General features: G+C 37.5%; 1 protein-coding gene across 2 annotated transcripts in view; it reads right to left on the bottom strand.

Annotated features, from left to right (window-relative positions):
* The window catches only part of TBC1D9 (TBC1 domain family member 9), a 48179-nt gene that overhangs the window by 17035 nt on the left and 15591 nt on the right, over positions 1-15553 (bottom strand). For both annotated transcript variants that reach the window (XR_004079731.2, XM_013131043.3), the window contains exons 2-8: positions 14234-14344; positions 9932-10050; positions 8032-8260; positions 6723-6984; positions 5375-5582; positions 2264-2470; positions 437-610 (exon numbers count right to left, since the gene is read on the bottom strand). Coding sequence is in view for 1 of the 2 variants with exons in the window: in XM_013131043.3 (XP_012986497.1) it covers positions 437-610; positions 2264-2470; positions 5375-5582; positions 6723-6984; positions 8032-8260; positions 9932-10050; positions 14234-14344 (1310 nt within the window). In the remaining variant the exon portion in view is untranslated. The remainder of the gene's footprint in view (positions 1-436; positions 611-2263; positions 2471-5374; positions 5583-6722; positions 6985-8031; positions 8261-9931; positions 10051-14233; positions 14345-15553) is intronic.

The raw sequence follows: 15553 nt of genomic DNA, 5'->3' as shown, positions 1-15553 counted from the left end.
AAAAAGACAAGCATAAAGATGTACCTTCTCTAACACTCTGCCCAACTGAAATGCTAAGCACTAAAAAGCCTGCAATGTCCTACCTTCACAAGTGAGCAAGAAATAACTTTGCTACAGTCTGATTCTCCTTTTAATGGGCTGTCTCCTCCCATTTCTTAGTTTCTATCCCAGTTAACCTTGCTGTTAAAAGAATATTGTTGAAGCAGCTGTACTAAAGAGCAGGCCTAAAACCTCTCCCTGATTTATATCCAACTTTGCTTTCCTTATGTAGTGAAACTGTACTGGTAAAATGACAGCATGTTCAACAATTCTGTGAAACATGCTGCCTCTTAAACTGTCTGTGGCAGAATGCTTCCGCATCAGAAATGTGGATTTTAAACATCACACGATTTAACAACTTTTTCAGTCACGTACAGCACTCCAAGGTGTATTTTACCAGCTTGGGGTTGAACTCCTCGGGTGACCTCCGCCGATACATTGTCATTAAAGCTTGAGTTGCTGTTGGAATGCCATTGTCATTGAGATTGAACTGTCGCTCTCCCTCAGACTCAGAGCTGAGGCTTTTATGAGGGCTGGCAGAAATAACACTACTTGATGATCTTGTAAACACCTGTAGAAAGCAGTCACAAGCAATAACAGACATGGGGCTTGAGCCAAAGTCTAGAGTTTTCACTTCATTTTACTTCAAAATTTATAATGCTAACAGCTAACAAAACCTGAGCGTATTAAATCACCCAGGTACATTCATAACATATGACAGCAGAAATTAAATCAGTATAGAATAATTACATTGTTTCCAGTTTCTTAGTGTCCCCCTGCCCTGGAAAAGTAATCAAATCCTATCATTAGAATTTAAAGTGTTAAATTTAAGTAGCCCTGGGCATTAAGGCAGCTCCCTTAGTCTCCTGTCAACATCACAGGTCTGTTCAATCCCCAGATGGTTCCTTGACCATTAAATATATAAAGGTTTTAAGAGAACATTTTTATGTGTGTGTACACAGACATACACAAAATAAATTGTTTTGTTCCACTCACTTAAAAGTTCTATAGAAAATTCAACACAGACTGTGATTTGAAAGAAAAATAGTTTGAAGAAAAAGAATTTTCTAAGCTCTCAAACAGCTTTGAAAATTTATCACAGTAAGATCTCACATGGCCATTCACACCAAATACCTGAAATCGAAATTAGTAGCCATGCATGTCTAGATATGTAGTCATATAATTAATGTAAAAACAGTGCTTGCAATTATTAAATAGTGTTTATAATTCAGTAGGTAGAATGCACAGATCCATTTAGGCAAAAAGGCAAGACAAAGTTTCAGTATTATACACATATGCATATGTGCTCTAGTATACAGCTACACTCCCACACTAGTTATACCTCACCATCAACAAAGCGAGTAAAAAACTGGCTTTTAAGATTTACATGGCAAACAGGGTAGGGCTAATTGGTAGAAGACTAAGGTATGGTTTAGTGCAGATTTGGAACATGAAATGATACACTACCAAAGCCTTTTCTGCTTTGAGATCTGAACTACTAAACTTTGTTGGTTTTAACAGATCTGATGAGGCTGCAATATGAAGCATATGTGCATACATAAAACCTAGGAATTCAATGGACACCATGATATTCAAGGTGCCTGAGTAAAGTTTATCTAACCATATCTTTTAAGAACCATTTACTTTGCCTAGGTAAATAGGGAGCTGGTTCAGAACAGGACCACCTGAATTCTAGGTGAGGGTTGTTTTGGGGGTGGTTTTTTTGTTAGTTCAAATGTTCCAAAGTTCACCAGCAGTGCACATGTGGACTTGCTCAGCTCAGTAGGATTTAGCAGCTGAAGTCCTGAATAAAAGGAATTTTGAGTCAACTGATAATTTCCTCAAATTATTAAAATTCCACAATTACATTTTGATTTGGACAAGTCAATAGGTATTAATATTATTCAATTAACCAGTTACTTAACTATGACATTTTCAACAAAACACACTGTAATTCCAGAACACGGTAGCAGGAATTAACAGTAGCTCCTCCACAGCAACAGTGATCTCTCATAAGCCCTACATGAAAAAGGTAGATATCCTAGCTGTAACATTTAACTGTTCAGCTTAAGGAAGTTAAACATGTTAGAACGAAAGAGGAAACATTTCTCTGTACAGAGGTTTAGCTTCCCCAAAAGCTTACAAGGTTTTTTCCTGGCTTTTCTTTCCCCACACCAGTTACAGTCCCCTTCTTCTAGTAAACAATTCATGCTCCTCCACATACCTCATCATCTGAGCTCATATAGCTTCCAGAAATATTTTTCTCCAGGTATATTTTTGAAGTGGTTTGTTGCAGAAAGTCTGAGATTCTCTGTACAAGAAAGTCTCTGTCTTTCAAGTTGGCAAAGAGGAATGTCATTCTGTTTTTTGTGCTGATTGATAATGGACTGGGCAACACACTGGAGCTGTCTGCCTTTTCCACTATCGTCACCTAGGGAGAAAGAGTAGCTACAGCTTAAGATATTTAATCAGGTTGCTTGGTCTAAGAAACCAACTTAATACAATAAACTCATAACCCCTTCCCCCCTTATGTCGAACTACTACAGACATCCCTGTGCAGGAAAACAAGATTTGGATACAAAGACATACAAGTGCGAAAGATGCAGGTTCTCATCCCGCAAACACCTGGCTTTAGTGCATTTTCCAGGATGACTCCTTTGCACTGCTTATTTTATTTTCCTCAGTCTTTATTTTTTAAGAATCAGTAACAGAAAATTACTTTGGTGGGATACAGATCTACGAGCTCTTTTGTAGACCCTTGGAACCATTTTCCTGCTCCCCTGTACCAGTACAGGATGAATCAAAGACTTCTGCTTACTTTTTACTGACAATGTATGTAAGATAACATGCCTGTTCTACTATATTATAATTACATACTCTGGTAACAACTGCTACTGCAACTGTATTTTCACAGTACACAGAAACTCACAACAAAGGGAATCGTCCCTTACAAAGGAAGACATCTAACCCTGCGAGGTGGAGGTTTCTATTTGGCCTTCAGTTGTTAGTGAAACAGTCACTAACCTAACTGAACTCCAGGCTGTAAACAGTACTCACACCAGAATCTACTACTGAGCACAAGGCACTAGCTCCCTGAGCTTTTGGTAAAGCACATTAACACAAAGAAATCTCAGGGATAAGTTATACAGTGTGTGTTCCAAACATTACCAATTATTAAGAACAAATAAACCAATCAATCAAGTTTGTGCTATTCATACATTAAACAAATCACAACTGTAAGTACTCTTAACCACTGCTATTATGACTTTAAACAATTTCCGAGGCAATGAAAACTGTCTTATTCCCTTCAGGATAGAAAAGGGCACATTTCAGTTTCCTAGCACCTTTACTTTTGCTCTTTTTTTTTTTCCTACTCATTTAAAGATAGAGATCAATGGTAAAACATTAGTGCTTTAATTAATTATAATACTAATTAATTCATACTAAGACATTAGTATTTCTCTAGCTAAAAAGATAGAATAACCATTTCTCACACATTTTCTTTGAAGATGTATTTAAAGACTGCAATATACAGCTTAGGTGTTAAATCACTTCTCTATCCTTCAAACTTCCTTTTATTTTTCTGTTAACTACAAATTTACTAGTTTGAATACATACAGTCTCTCTTGGAGGACTACTTTACTGCTACAGAACCACAGGACCTGCCTGGAGACAATTTATAGCCAACAGTCTTTATAACATGCACAAATCTGCCAAATGCAATTTGCAAAGAATTCCTGATGTCTAGAAGGAAACAAAGCAAAGAAAATATTTGCTACTTTGCACACTCTTAACTGCAATTTCATACTTCAGTTTTCCAGAATTTCATACTTCAGTTGCACAAAACTACTTTTGAAGTGCTATAATCTAATTTACCAATTACATCCTTTTATTTTTAACTCTCTTCCCCAACTTACTTTCAGGGTCCAAAGGAAGCTTACTGATTAACTTACTGATTAATTAATTACTCATAAACATAAAGGACATTCACTAATAGCATAGTGAAATTAGCTAAAAAGTGTTCCTACATAATTCTTCAGTTCCATAGAAACTGTTTGAACATAATCAGCTCAAGACAGACAAATTCTAGAGGCACAGGACAGACATTCCAGCAAGCATGCCCAGCTATAATGAGTGCTAATATTCACTTATTTCCTATTCAAGTAAACACACACACATATCTGAAGTGCTGATCTTGAAAACTGCACCCACTAGGTGCAGTAAGCAGTGCAGTCAGCCACTGAAAATCAGCTTTCCTGATCATCATTTCTGAACCAATGCTTTGCCATTGTCTCACCAGTCATAACATGTTCAGGCTATCACAGAATACTGGAATTACGTTAGGGTCTGACCCAAAGCTTTAATTAAATAGAAAGCTTCCCTTCAATTATTAAGGGTACTGATCAGTTGCTGAATCTGCATCCAGGAAAAGAGATCCTGACAAATGCAGATTTGGTTCTCCTCTTCCATCACTTCACCCTGAGGACCATTCTTCCCTGGGAGTTCCAGACAAACAGTGCAACCATCATCAAATGCCTCTTCTCAAATAACCAAAAGTCACTGCAACACGCTGTGGAGAAGGTGTACTTCAAAGTTTCCAAACAAATACCATTTGTTTTCACTAGGTATGATTTGTGGGAGAAAACACATGCCTTGAAATATTCCACAGTTCTCCAGTCATGGCAAACTGTCCTTGGTTACAGCAGCTTTGCTACTATTTCCAGGACTTCACAGCTTTTTCCATTAACCCACAAATCAAGTCAATCATAAAAAAACTTCTCCAACATAATTTCTTTAATTGCATTAAGCTTAGGTCCTTTTTACTGAACATCTGTTTTATGCAGCCAGCTTTAAAAAGGGAAGCACACTGATCTATAAAATGCTGACAAATATTTTCCATGCACAGGAATAAATGACTGCCAGTCTGTGTGAAGAGAATTTAAATCTTTATGATTATGAATCTCCTCACACCTCATAAAAACAGATCTTATCTGATAGATTCTTTAACAGAAATTCCACTCCCCAATCTAGGAAGTTTTACTGCCCATCCCTCCCTATGAGGCACAAAAAACGTACCATGGGGCTATAAATCAGAATATAAATTATGGAGGGGAAGAACTCACAAGGTTTGTAAAAACTGACAGAAAACTCCCTGTGAATTTTAGTAGTAGGAACTTTTAAGATACCATGTCATTAAATGTTACTTAGAACACATCAGAATAGTATACTCACAAGAGATTAAAGGGATGAAAAGCGGTTTTTCCACAAACATCAAAGCTAGGATTCAATTTCCAATAGCATACTGCCCTATAAATTTACAAATACAAATATTTACCTCTCGAAGAGGGATAATAAGGCTGCACAAGTTCTCCTCTTTGCTAGTAAAGCAAATGTAGTTTGTAGAAACAAACATCTGCCCCAAAATATGCATTTTGTTGAATGGAGTCCAGAGAGTACAGTCTGTGTGCCCATCTAATTTCTCATCCTTAGGAAGTCGGAACAATGCGCGGTATCTCTCACTCTTTGCTCTGGCATCAAGATCCCTAAAATAAACCCACAAAACTTTGCTTGTTTTAAGAATACATAACACATACTTTCTGAGTTTATATACAGTGATTTTATTATTAAATAACACATGACCCCGTTCAATATCACACAAAAAAATGCTTCTTTGAGACTTATTAACATGATGGAATCCTGTGGGCTACAGTTTGTTTACAATTTCAAGACTTAGTCTTGGTAATGCATTCAGTGCAAAACACTGAACAGTCAGAAAGACAAACCTAAGCAATATGATGCATGTTGATGTCACTAAGTAACGCGAAACATAAACAATGGCTACATTGTTACAACGGTTACATGTAGATTACCATCTATGATTCTATAATCAATTCTCTATGGGTCGCTAACATGATCAACATAATGAAAAAATTAACAAGAAACTATCAAGTTGCAGCATGACATCTATAGAAGAAGCAGAAAGATTTTCCAGATAATTTCTTATTCTTTAGAATTTTATGTATATTTTTTCCATCTCTGTTACCTAAAAAGTAAGTTCTAGATAGAATTCACCATCTAGAGTAATTTTTCAACTCCAGTGATAGGACCAAGTATGAGTGTTAGGCACATTTCTAAGAGCACTTAAGTCATTTTATTACCTTCCCCTGGTAACCCAAAAAGGCCTCACAACAGATGACTAATACAGCCAGTGTTAAGAAATACATTAAAGAGCTTTGATTCTATGACATGGGACAGGGCAAGTTGTAGTCTCGCGGCAGGCTGGTAGAAGGAAGGGAGAAGCAGGAGATGGTGCTTGTTTTGTGTTTTGGTTTTTTCTTTTCAATAAATAGAAGAGAAAGAATCAACAGTTTGCCAGTAATAGGTTTGTCTCTTCCAACTGAACTCAGCCTCTCAGTGAAGAGCATAATTAGGTGTCCCTTTCAGTTTCTGAACAAAAAAGAACTTGGCTCAAATACGTTACTTTCATTTTTGCAGCATGTTCAAATGTTTTCCCTCTCCTATTTCAACAGGAGACCAAATAATTACATTTAAATAGTTATTTCCATTTTGCCACTGCTGGAATCAATCACTCCTCTTGGAGTAACAGTAAATGATAGCAAACCAAAATCCTGCAAGTAAAAGGACTGAGGAGAAACAAATGACTAAGAGCCAGTGCTACTTACCGTTTCAGTGCAGATACTTTTTTTGGGGATTTCTTTTTCAGTTTGGGTAATGATCTGTCTTGTTCAAATCCTTCATTGTCCAAAAGCTGTCGCATAGCTATATTGGCAAGCTGTTCCATTAGTTTAAATGTCTCACTGATATTAAGGAATACCGAGAAGAAATGTTCACTTGACCTTGTGCTCACTTTGATCATATCAGGGAAGAGCAGTGTGGCATTCTTCTCAAGTTGAGTGATATCAACCCAGCGGATAACCAACTTTGCTGAATAGAAGCAAAGAAACAACAAAACCATATTTAGTACAAAAAAAGAATAAAAAAAATTGCATAGTCAAAAGCTTTTATTTTCCTCTTCCTCAAAAGTATACTTAGCTGAAATTTTATTGCAACTTGAAAAGTTCAGAGGACAGCATAAACAGATCCAGCTTGTACAAACAAAATACGATCACCCAAGAAACAGCAGATAAAAGAGTTTAAGTTATCATTTACTTCTGTAGTGAACACCAAACAAGAGTGTTACAAAGCCAGATGGGCCAACGTATTGCTCAGACTCTGACATCCTTCTTTCCCATGGAAGCAAAGAAATAGCCTAAATCCAGACATGGTTGCATTATTTTTACATATTAAAAAACTTCAAATATTACAGTAATGACAGATCCTTGGCTTTTCTTCCAACACTGCTACAGGTTAGAACATTGTCCTTAAAACAGGGACAAAACCTGTATTTTTGTCAAAAAACCCCACAAAAAACCCAAAACAAAACAAAAAAGGTCATTCACTAGGGTATGTCCACACAACTAAATAGAAAGACCTGGGACTGATCCATTTCTCATAACCAAGTACTTGCTCCCTTCCACACCACTTAGCATTAACTCCCTCTGCAGCAGATTGGTTGCATCCATACTACATAGGCTCTTGATCCTGGGTCTTCTAAGAGCCCTTTGTGATGCTCTGGAGTTGTATATGAATAAATGTGGGATTTTTAAAGTCTGCCAGAGTAGTACTGGAGGACTGCATAAGAGCAGAAGGAGCCAGAACTGGTGTGATCTCATCTCTAATCCCCTTTGGACACAGTCTCTGAAATTAACGATGCATCCAGATGATGGCATGTATTGTTTTACAGAGAACTACTTTGAGAAATACAAAACAAATAAGGGCACAGCGCGACAATTAGGGAATCGCTCCCTATTCCTCTTTTCCTCAGCAGTATCACTGCACCCTTCAGCAGTTCTGTAGGTGAACAATAACAAACCACAGAAGATTCCTAACAATTCTCAGATGCACAGACCACTGGTCCACTGCAAAACATACCTTCCTTGCCCATGAGGAAAGAGTAAAAGCAAAGGTGATTAATGCTGAGATACACCCAGCCCTGACGGGGAACCTTCCCCTTCCAGTAACTGCAGGAGTAGTAGTTCACCAACTTCTCTTCTTCTGGCATCCCAAACAGCTTGTGAAATTTCACTATGGCTTCCTTAAATTTTTCTGTATCATCATCTTCCTTAATGCCATTGATTTTGTTGTACTCAGCAATGATGCCCTAGTAGGGAGTCAAAGAAGTACACAGCATATTAGTTGCCATGGGGTATCAGATATCCTTATTATCATTGCTGTCTGGGCCAAAGGACACAACACTTACTGCAATGTCAAGAAAGAATTTTGCTTATCTTTTATTCTTCTGCTCATTCTTCTGTTTATATATTTACTTTATATATTTACTTTACTTTATATGTTTACTTTGTTATATATTTACTTTGTTACTGATCACCTTGCTCCTTACCATGCCTATGTCAAAGTCAACCAAACACCAACCACCTGCCAATACCCTGCTTTAAATTAACCAGCCTATCTCAAACATTCCCGACAACTCTGTTCAGCACCCGTGATTTGTAATATTTCCCCTTCCACCTGTATATGCTCTCTGAAGAGACAGGGATAGGATTTCACCAGAAAACTTTCTTCTAAAATAAAGGAAAAAAAGCAAAAGGAAAAAAAGATACGTGATTGACTAGAGAAAATACCAAACTACTTTTATGACCCTGTCTTAGTAGACCTGGGATGAAAGACAAGAACAAGAGGGAACAAAGAAATATCTCCTATTAGATTAACTAGCAGAATTATAAAAATAATTCACACTTTCACGTTCAGGAGACATTAATCTAATTTGAAGTGACAGCAGTCTGGTGAAAAGCTGCCATTTGATACCTCAAAGACTATGGTTTCTCTGTTCTATGCTGAACATAGAACAGAGAAATTCACATAGAACAGAAGTCTATTCACTTATTTTCCTAATCTCTTTTATAATCTTCTGTATTAAAGTTCTAAGAAGGAAAGTGACTTGTCTTCAAATTGCTCCATATTTACATGGAAAACCAAGTATTAAGACAGTGAACCATCTTTCACTTTTAATATTTATTCAACTTTAACAAGTTCCTTAAAAGATTATATTTCACAAGACAGATGTCTTCTCACATCAGGTGTTTCTATGATTATCCTTAGCCCTCACACCTGATTCACTAGTAAAACATAAACAACTTCAGGAGATTCTTAAGACAGCTGACTTACTACATGAAATATTAAGAGGAATAATACAAAGCCAATGCTTAGAAAAGACACCAAGTATGTTCAATAGTTCTGCTTCTAATCAATCTTTCACCAAAATATTAATTTTTAGGTAATTCTTAGCATGGATAAAGTGCTTTCTACAAGTATAGCTACTACCTACAGGAGAAAAAGAAATTCTGGCAAAATAAATAAAAAAAACCACAAAAACCCAAACGAACAAATCAATCAACCAGCAACCCCTAAAACCTATGTGAAGTGCAAATACCAACACTACAGAATTCAACTACACAGAAGAGGGTAAAGAGACATTTTATGATGAGTACATGAAAAAAAAAATAAAAGGTTTGCTCTGGAAAAGCAGTTATATAGAAAACTGTCAAAGTTTAAGACAAAAGCAATGGTGCAATTAATTTTAGAACATAAAATGTTTGAATCCATTACTATACATCTATTTTTTTAAATCACACTGCACTAATCCCAGTTTCCTTACTTTTTACACACATGTTAGTACTTAGAATCTAGTGCTTTTTCAAAAGGGTGGAGCAGCCTGGGGACTACCAGGTTAAATTCATTTAGAATTCACATCAGTTTTCCTTCCACAGTCACATTTATCATTAACAGCATTCATAATAATATATTTAACTACCTGTATTTTTCCTCTGACAAATGTATTTATGTCATTCTCATTTTCAAAGATTGAAAGAGTTTGTAACAAATTCTGTTCAAGCCATTCCCAGTGCTCAGTGATTTCTTTCCTTGAGCAACCTGCATATATATTAAAAAAAACAAAACCAAAAACAAAACAACAGTCAAAAGTCACAAATAATTCACCAGTATCAATGTCCTCATAATCATAAACAAAAGACTAATAAAATCACTAGTAACTGAAGATGCAATGTGATTCTATATCCTTCTGTTCAAACCACAGATTTGGTTCATTGTACTCAAGAGCTAGCAAGTAAAGACATCTACCTGCTAACTGATGTCTACAGAACCCAACAAAGTGAAGGGGCTTATGTGAAGCAACCATTAGAAAGAGGTTAACTACAACAAGCTGTTTCTAATAACGTCTTCAGCTTCACCACAGGCACTAACTGTCACATGTCTAGATCACAGAACCACAGAATGGTTTGGGCTGGAAAGAACCTTAAGATCATCTAGTTCCACCCCCCCTGCCAGGGGCAGGGATGCCTCACACTAGACCATGTCTCTTTGTTCTGTTCACTCAGGATTAAAAAACACTTTTGCTGAGATGTTCTAAAACACAGGTCATTAACTCTGCTACTGGCAAATCTTTGCTTAGCTTTGCGTATTAGAAGCATTCACCATTTTGCAATCATTGGCCTTTTAGGTAAATTAAGCAATACCTCCAGCTTTCATGGAAGTGAAAAAAAAACGCACCACTTAACAGTTAAACCACTATATGGGAATATAGAACCTTCAGGACTGGCAGGAAATAAAAGGGAAAATAGCTACAACACATACAGTACACACCTATACACTCTTTCCGCTCCTCTAAATGGTACACTTGGCTTATGGTGCACTCCATGGCTGAAATAGTCTAATGCTGGCCAGCATTCCTCAGCCTTTAGGGAGGAAACTAGTAAGCGTGTTAAACTGAAGTTGGAAAGATAAGGGAGGTCTACACCAGAAGAGTTGGATGGGGAAATGATGCATGGTGCTGGAGAGAGGATGAGAAGGGGCAATTGTCTGACAGGTGAGGTGGAGTAACAGCATGAGCAATATGGGAACATCTCTGGGTGTCAAGGCTAGGTTAGTACAACCTGGGTCAGTTTGTCTAAAGTAAAGAGGTGAAGGTACGGAGGGAATGTGACCGAGTACAGGACTGAGAAGAAAATTAAATTAAAAAGTCATATAAAGATGCTTTCAGACACACTCAGAAGTGTAATCTCAGTACTGTTTCAGTGGGTGACTGAGGAAAGGCTTGAGACAGCTGATGAGGCTATCATGTCCAGTCTTCTCTTCCAAGTAGATACTTCCTCGAGATGATTATTCAGTCAACCTGAACTGCTGCTGTTAACGGAATGCACTGCAAGAGAACCTGCACACTTCAGAGAACCTAAAATTGTTGCCAGTAATGGCAGATTCAAGAGTGGACTGGCAGAGCCTCAATTTGTGCACAGGGAAGAGAAAATACTTATGGCTGGTAAACTCAACTGCACTCTTAACTAAAACTTGTAGCTTTTAGTTACCAAAACACATGGGCTTTTATGAGAACTTTTTCCAAGGTATGTAATAACATTTCAAGCCTGATGTTTTAATCTGTTATTCTTTTTTTTTTTCCTCACATGTGAAATACAAATTTGGAAACTCCTATGGAAGTGCCTATTATATCAACTGTTACCACAAAAACCTACACTAATGGTTCCATCCATGAAAACCACACAGAGCCATAGTAAGAATGACTGATTATATATGTGGAGAAGGATCTAAAAAGAGTTGTTAATTTCCAAACATAATTTACATGTACCATCATTCTTCCCCCTAAACTGAGCACTATCGGACCAGGGAAGGACACAGAAGGGCTATTACAATATTCAAGGCTGATCAAATACAACATTTTAGATTCCTAGACAATTACAAAATTAATATACTTAAAACCATTCTATAAAAGTTATCAATAACATCTTTCCAGTATAGTTCAGAACTCTAACCTATGACATCATCTGTAAAGCAGAAAGTGCTGTTAAGAAGCCTCCTCTACAGAGCTAGAAAGCCTCAGTTCTTACCAGGTAGCATTCTCATACAGCCTAAACCATTACAGTTAATAACCCAAGAAAATTCACATCCAAAATTAATTACAAACAAATCTTGGGTATCTTAAACGAAACAGTAATTTTAGAGCAAACAAAACCCCTTGGATTATTTTTTACCCTCTGAATAGTCTTGTACGGAACAAGACCAAATGTCATGCAGCACGAATGAACACAGAAACAATCACACTTCTTCCAGTCATCCTGTAAAGCTACTTGCTGAGGATGGAAATTATTGCTTTATGGAAGGCAGAGGAGAACATGACAAATTCTGTAAAAATAACAGATTACAAGCACCAAAAATAACCAGCAGTGTACCCCTAGGGAACAGGGAGGGACAGCTGTACAATGCACTACAAATCAGAGTTGCACAGCTAAACGCAGCCAAATCCCTTGATAACCTGTATAATTCTAACAACCCTGGATCAGTTCAGAAAGAATTGCCTTAGTTGCAAATTCATAAACTAATCACAGCACAGAGCCTTAGGCAACACTGGGCTGCTCATCTTCAAGGCTGCAGTGATAAATAATTTGCTCTCTAAAATTTCACCTCCTTGTGAGAGCCACAGTATTCCCCTCAGGTGACGAGACTAAGCTAGTGCAGCCACATAATTTAACAAAAATAACTAAGACAATCAACCAACTAGATGTTAGGGAAGTAAAAGTTCAAGAAACACTCCACAAAAATGGAAGCACAGATAGATACATTTACTACTTTAGTAATTTCAATTAGGGTTAGGATTCATAATTTAAGACAATCTTCATCCATGCTTCATCTTCTCCCCTTCCCAAGAGAGAGGATTTGTCTGGAAGAAAAATTATCCAAATAATCTAAATGTCAAATTTTATTGGGAGAATGGGCATAGATAAGAGGGCACTGTTAGGCCAGAAGAAGTCTACAGCTTCATTAGCTAGTATTTCTGGCTGCCAGGCAGTGCTGGCGATGCTGAAAGTTACTAGTCTATTAAAAAGAGATGACAGACGTGTATGCACTTCTCATTTGTCCTCTTCCTCAATTTTCTTTCAAATGAGCAGAGCTCTGGCTGCTGCCTAAAACAGTGTTTGAAGCTTTAGCACTAGAGGACTTGTATTAAAAAGTTTCTATTTGCTAAGTCTGAAAAGCAATACTATCAAAATAGAATAGGACCTTAAGAGCTTGGCCAATCAAAGCTAAATTAACCTCGCCCTTCTGCATTCAGTTTCAAATGCTATTTAGAGAGTCAGCAAACTGAACCAGAGACTAGCTACATACTGTTGTATGCTACTTGCAATAGGTACCTGACCACAAAAAAAAACATTTAGCTTTTACAGGATCTGATGCATGCAAAAAACCCTATTTAATGTACCAAAATGTCAACTTCATTGATTTCACCAATTATTATAATTACAGAAGAAACAGTCTTGCAGCTAAAGCTGTCAAAGTTTGAGCCTTAAAGACCAAAACTCTTTCGAGTTGTTGCATCTATGTAGAAACATACACTTCTGTATTTAAGTCTAACCATTACCATCTTTCTGAATTTCTAAGTCCATCATATTTAGAAGGACAACACATTGTCAAAGTACAAGAGGTGAGCATCCCTGGAATCTACATGGTATTTATCCTAGAGGAGACTAAGTTAATTATCCAGGAAATGCCACACTGATATACAGTACTCAGGCAAGTGCTAGGATTGCACTGTCTTCCTGGTTTCCATTTCAATGGAAGCCAAGTGGCATTTCTGGGAAATTTAGGGGGCTATAACCCAGGTAATTCTCCTACCATACTCTTTAGAGATACCACACCATGCAAGAAGGCTGCACTTCTAAAATGCTGTAGGAGTGAGCCATGGGCACAGAGAAGAAATGCAAGGAGGAGGGATGGATACCAAGACTGTCTGAGAACATCTCAGAAGAGATGGAAAATGAAGGCTGGGAAATATCAGGGGCTTCTGTCCCTGCTCCATAGCTATTTCTGCTCAGTTACTGTGCATAACACATACACACATGCCAGCATTCCAGGTCTCAGTATGTAGAAGCTCTGGAGCATCTTTATTTAACCACTAGAGCAGGTTTTCATCCTGACACATTTATTTGTCCTGATATGACTGTGCTCAGCTAGCGGGACTGTTCTATTAGTTATGTGGTGCAGTACCCAGGAAGAATAAAAATCCACATGTCAGTATGCTTGTCCTTACCACAGGCGATAGTCCAATAGACCAAGGAGTCTGGTGCTTGGTAGAGGATCCGATAGGGTGCCACTCTGGCACTGGAGTCCAACACAACATCAAGAGTACCCACAAGGAGACCTATGGAAGAGGAAATTCTGATGAATACACAGTAATGAATGTTCCGAGATCCCACAGGAGAGAAGTCCACAGTTCCACTCCCCCTCCATTTCACCCTCCACAGCAAAATGCACACTGGTGTATTCATCCCCACAGCTTGCCTCATGCTGTAGAGAGGGAAAGCAACTCAACAAGGAAAAATTTTCAGTTTAACAAGACTTTAACTCTTAAATATACACCAATTCTAGCATAAAGGCACATGAATTGATGCAAAGCAGAAGGTAGCTGTTTCATAAAACTACATTTAAAAGCTATTTAGTTCTTTCCTGTGTTTCATATACTGTTGGAGCCCTGGGAGTGGGGTGGAAGTGTGAGGATAGGGAAGAACAAAAAAAACCCACAAAAAACCCCACTGCAACACCAACAAAATACCCCAGACAATACCATCTGGAAGGGCTCAAAATTCAAATATCAGTTAGTAAAAACTAAGGCTTCCAGCAAAAATAATTATGCTATTTAATGGTCTGATTCTTCAGGGCAGAAAGGACTGAAACGCCAGTCAAGCTGTTTTCCAGCTGAAAGGATACTGATTAAAGACAAAGCCATACTGTTTTCCAAAAGTAGCTTTGAAAATTCTTTGCTACTGAGGGGGCCATCAACAGTTGCATACCAAATGCTTCCAATAATGTCTGAATATATTTCCACTAATTCTAGATACTATTTTTATAAGAAATTGCACACAAAATAAAAGTCAAACCCTCTCCCACCAGCAGCCCTATTTATTTTTAAAAGATGCAAAAGTTTCATGCCTACAAAGAATTTTCATCTACCCTGCAGAGACGCCAGATTTCAATTCTCATGTTGAAGTTCTCAGCAAATTCACATACTGAAAACGGAGAGGTGAACTTCCAAAGACTTTTTTTGTAAATTTTTATTAGGGTAGAAATTAAGAGGTTTTTTTTTTAACAGCTGAAATAAACTGCATGCATTATAAAATCATTTAAACCATTCCTGCTAAAATCTTCTTCCCCTTTCAGGCAGCTATTTTCATTTTTTACTGGCAGAGTTTTATTAGTTCTTCATTCTGCATTGCCGTAACTGGTAGGGAAGACTGCTTCCCTTGCAGTTCATTCAGATTTGCTATATGCATCACAAAGATACAAAAGCACTACCCATTTTCCATCTTACTAGATTCCTTAAATCTGAACTGAAACTGATGTTTGGAAATAC

This window comes from Melopsittacus undulatus, chromosome 7 (genome assembly GCF_012275295.1).
Source record: "Melopsittacus undulatus isolate bMelUnd1 chromosome 7, bMelUnd1.mat.Z, whole genome shotgun sequence".
Classification (NCBI taxonomy): domain Eukaryota; kingdom Metazoa; phylum Chordata; class Aves; order Psittaciformes; family Psittaculidae; genus Melopsittacus; species Melopsittacus undulatus.
The sequence above is the reverse complement of the archived record's forward strand: the minus strand, read 5'-3'. Positions and strand labels throughout refer to the sequence as shown.